The 4065-nt window shown below is 55.8% G+C and overlaps 1 protein-coding gene across 6 annotated transcripts in view; it reads left to right on the top strand.

Annotated features, from left to right (window-relative positions):
• Positions 1–2294, top strand: part of C8H8orf33 (chromosome 8 C8orf33 homolog) — a 4118-nt gene extending 1824 nt beyond the window's left edge. The window contains exons 2-7 of one of the 6 annotated variants that reach the window (XM_053929343.1): positions 20–182; positions 272–317; positions 417–592; positions 768–852; positions 995–1141; positions 1699–2294. In XM_053929343.1, the coding sequence (XP_053785318.1) occupies positions 177–182; positions 272–317; positions 417–592; positions 768–852; positions 995–1141; positions 1699–1838 (600 nt within the window). In that variant the 5' untranslated portion in view covers positions 20–176 and the 3' untranslated portion in view covers positions 1839–2294. Of the gene's footprint in view, positions 1–19; positions 183–271; positions 318–416; positions 593–767; positions 853–948; positions 1142–1698 lie in introns of all 6 variants that reach the window. The other 5 variants (XM_053929339.2, XM_053929338.2, XM_053929341.2 and 2 more) reach the window with 5 other exon arrangements.
• The last annotated feature ends 1771 nt before the right edge of the window (positions 2295–4065 follow it).

Genomic DNA, 4065 nt, shown 5'->3' with positions numbered 1-4065 from the left:
CCCCCCCCCCGCCCCGCAGCCGCCGGTACCGCCCACACGGACGCCCTGCCCACGGTGACGCCGGGCCCACAGCGAGGCCGCGCCAGTCTCGCTTGCTGCGCAGCGACGCGTGGCGAGGGGAGCGAACGTGCCGGGGACCCCGGGCCCTACGTAGCTTCCGGCGGCGGCGGCGGGGCATGGCGGTGAGCGGTGCCCAGAGGGTGAGCGGGTGGCGGGTCCTCGGGCTGTCGGCTGCCCCCCCGTGACCCTCCTGCTGACTGCCTTTCTCCAGGCTCTAGGACACCCTGCCCGGGAAGCACCGGCGACCCCAGGCCCAGGTACCGCTCGCGCGCTGCGCAGCCGCTGGCGTCCCGCGCCGCTTCCCGGCGCCCCGCGTCCTTCCACTGCCCTGTCTCATCCCATCCGTCCTTGTTCAGGGCACCCCACGTGCTGTGACGCCGCTTCCAGGGCGCATCCCGTGGGCGGTGAAGGCGACGCAGCCTCTAGGAAGCAAAAGAAGAAAAGCCGGAATAGGGCCTCTGTGTCGAACGGAGGCGGGAAGGCCTTGGAAAAGCCCGCCCCAGAGGATGCCCCTCTAAGCAAGGAGGCCCAGGCAAGGACGGTCCTCAGTAGGGGAGGGTAGAGTCCCCTGGTGCATTCCGGGTGCGGGTCCGCCAGCGGTTGTGGTGTCCGATTTGCGGAATTAAGGCACGGAGGGCGATGGGTTAGGGGCGGAGGCCACAGCGACCTCGTAGCCTCTTATAGCCACTGTCTCCAATTCAATGCAGGCAGAGCAGCTGGCTCGGGAACTGGCCTGGTGCGTGGAGCAGCTGGAACTGGGTCTCAAGATGCAGAGACCCAGCCCAAAACAGAGTGAGGGGCCCTTCCGTACAGTTGGGGGGAGGTGAACCGTGACAGCACTTTGGCCTGCAGATGCTGCCAGGGGATGAACTTGTTGGTTTGGCGCAGGAGGTGAGGTTAGAGGAAGTCTCCGGCTCTACATTTTTATCTGCAGAAGAGCAGGCTATTGGGGCCATCCGAACCCTGCGCAGCGAAAGAACCCCTCTGCCCCGGAAGAGGCAGCTTATGCGCTCCTTGTTCGGGGACTACAGGGCTCAGATGGAAGCTGAGTGGCGTGAAGCCCTGCGAGCTCTCAAGACTGGTGAGGAGCTGAGAACTTTTAGGACTGCCTAGTTCAAAGGGGGTAGGGAGGAAGAGCCTAGGGAGAGGAAGAATCCCAGCGCAACAGGCCTGGTGAGGGAAAGCCTGGGCCTCCCTCCGGTGCACAAGAACGCAGGCCAGCACGGGGAGGCAGGGGTGGGAGAATCAGTGAATTTCTCTGTGGTCCACATGGGATGTGATGATAATACCTACCTTACAGAGGCAAGTCAGTTAATTAACATATATTTTTTAAGATTTTATTTATTTTTAGAGAGAGGGGAAGACAGAGAGAGAAATGTGGATGTGTGAGAGAAACATTGATCAGTTGCCTCTCTCATGCCCCCATAGAGGGACCTGGCTCACAACCCAGGCAGGTGCCCTGACCAGGAATCGAAATGGCAACCTTTTGGCTTGCAGGACGACACACAACCCACTGAGCCACACCAGTCAGGGCAGGAAGCAAATCAGTTAATTTATACGAAGTGGTTACAGTTGTATGGGCACAGCTGGTGTTAGCTCTCATTACTCAGTTCTGACACTCTGTCTTCTCTCCCACAGCAGCCTGCTCAGCCCAGGTGCAGCCTGTAGGTGAGGCCACCAGAAAGAAGAGCGGAAGGGTCTGCAGGCCTCGCCTAGCAAGGGCAACCAAGGCCACCCCGGACACTCCTGACGAAGAGTTTAGGTTCAACTTCTTTTAGCCTCTCCCCCCACCCTGGAACTGTGCCCCTCCCTGGGGGTGTTGGGGTCTGTGTTGAGTGCAGAGCCTTACCAGGAATACTTTGTCAGACAGATGTGGGGTTGGTCCATCCCTGGCTGGCCCGTGAACTTGGTGCCATGGCTGTTGGGCCTATGTGAGACCAGCATATTGAGTCCTATGCCACAAGCAGAAGACCCATATGTGGGTTTTCCGATGAACGGTTCCTGCTGCTGGAAAAGGTCCTTTCAGAAAGGCTTCTGCAGTGCAGGGAAGTGTCAGCATGTGGCAGGAGCAACGTCTTGCCCAGTGTTCAGGTGTAGACCGAGTGGCTGAGGGTGAGTAGGGAAGCAGCGTGATCGCACATTGGCGCTCACTGCAGACAGGGCGTGCTGTCACTCACGGTGGTGCTTTATGCCGCTTTGTCACGGCGCCGTAATAAAACTGTTTTGTAAAGACAGATGAGGGAGAGTGTGTGCTAATTGCCTGTGTTAGACGAGGTACAGACGATGCAGACGTCTGGCACTGTGGGTCCAGGCTCTCTCCCAGCGCTCCGTCCTTTGTGTTGCCTTCATCCTGAGCAAGTGTCATCCTCAGGGACCAGTGTGGCCCCTAGCAGGCCAGCCGTTGTTCTTGGGTGACCCCTCGGTGTGTTGACTGCTGCAGGCGAGAGTCCCAGGCCTTGTGCTGCAGAGCCGGGTTTTGCAGGGTTCTCAGCCCCCCCAGGGGCTTTGATGCCGTCTTTGCTGGCGTCTCCCAGACTTGCATCCCAGACTAGATGGGTGTTTGGAGCTCACCCACCTAGTCAGCATCTCTGCCTTGACTGTCATAGACATTTCAGACTAATCCAGAACATTCCGTTAACCCCAAAGCCTCCCTTTGTTTTCTGCTTTTCGGGGATGGCGGGTACCGTCCGCCCAGGTGATGAGGTCGGAACCTGGGCCGTCCTCGACTGCTCTTTCTCCGACGCGTGTGCTCAGTACCTCACTGGCATGGGAGCTGTCTTCAGAATAAAGCTCAGATCTTCTGTGCTTCCTCTAACTTCTTTGTTTGACCTTCTTGCCCTGGCCCTCTCTTACCCTGACTGATGCGTGAGCCTCCAGGGTTCATCCCTGATGCCCAGTCTCACGTCCTGTCTGCAGCCAGGGTGATTGATCCTCCTTTAAAAGTGACCCTATTCTTGAATGTCTCACTTCTTCACAACATGTCCTCTGTGAGCTCAGTGTGAGCCACTGTCTACGCTTGTCCCTCAGCTAAAACCACGCCGTGGCAGAACCTCCGGAGGCTGCTTGTCCTCACCTCTCTGTCGTGCTCGTCATGGCCGCTCACCTCCTCTCCTTCAAATTCTCCCCTTCCCGGACGCCACAGCAACCATACTCTCCTCGTTAGTCCCCTACCCTACACTGGTCTTCTGGTTCCAGGCACCCCCCTGCCCGACACCAGTACACACGCAGTAAGCAGTATTGGTCTTGTTTTGACTTTCACTGAAAAATAACAATACACCTCTCTGTCCTGACCGGTGTGGCTCAGTTGGTTGAGTGTTGTCCAGGAAAATGAAAAGGTGCTGGTTTGACTCTGTCAGGGCACAGGCCTGGTTGCAAGTTCGGTCCCCTGTCAGGACGCCTACAAGAAACAACTAGATCGATGTTTTTCTCCCTCTACTTCTCCCTTCCCTTCTCTCTAAAAATAAATACATGAAGTCTTAAAAAAAACATAAAAATAAAAATGACCTCTCCTGCCCTGGAGGCTCCTCAGGTGGGTGGAGTGCCGTCCTGGTACGTCAAGGTTGCGGATTCGCTGTCTGATCCGGGCGCACACAAGAACCAGCCAATAAATGCATAAAGAAGCGGAACAACAAAGTCGATGTTTCTCTCTTTCAAAGAGATCAATCAATAACATTTTAAAATAGAAATTAAAGTCTTTTGCCTGGCCTGTCTTCCATTGTCACCATTTCAGATGTTCCTTCTGCTCAGCTAGCTTCTGTGCTGCATCACCCGCTCCTAACTCTTCATCAGAGTTTATGTGCACAGCTATGCCAGATTCTTGGCTGTTTTCTTTTGAATGGACTGCTAAAGCCTAAACGGATGACGTCCCAGCTGAGTTAATTCTCTTCTTTATATCGGTTGGTGGCTTGGAAGGTTACAGAAGAAAGGCTGTGTTTTTGGAAGTTTCTGTCAACTTCTCTCCTTCTCTCCTTTTCATAATGGTCATCTGACTCTCTATCATCCGCA

This window comes from Desmodus rotundus, chromosome 8 (genome assembly GCF_022682495.2).
Source record: "Desmodus rotundus isolate HL8 chromosome 8, HLdesRot8A.1, whole genome shotgun sequence".
Classification (NCBI taxonomy): Eukaryota; Metazoa; Chordata; class Mammalia; order Chiroptera; family Phyllostomidae; genus Desmodus; species Desmodus rotundus.
Note: the sequence above shows the minus strand (reverse complement) of the source record. Positions and strands in the feature narration are given on the sequence as shown.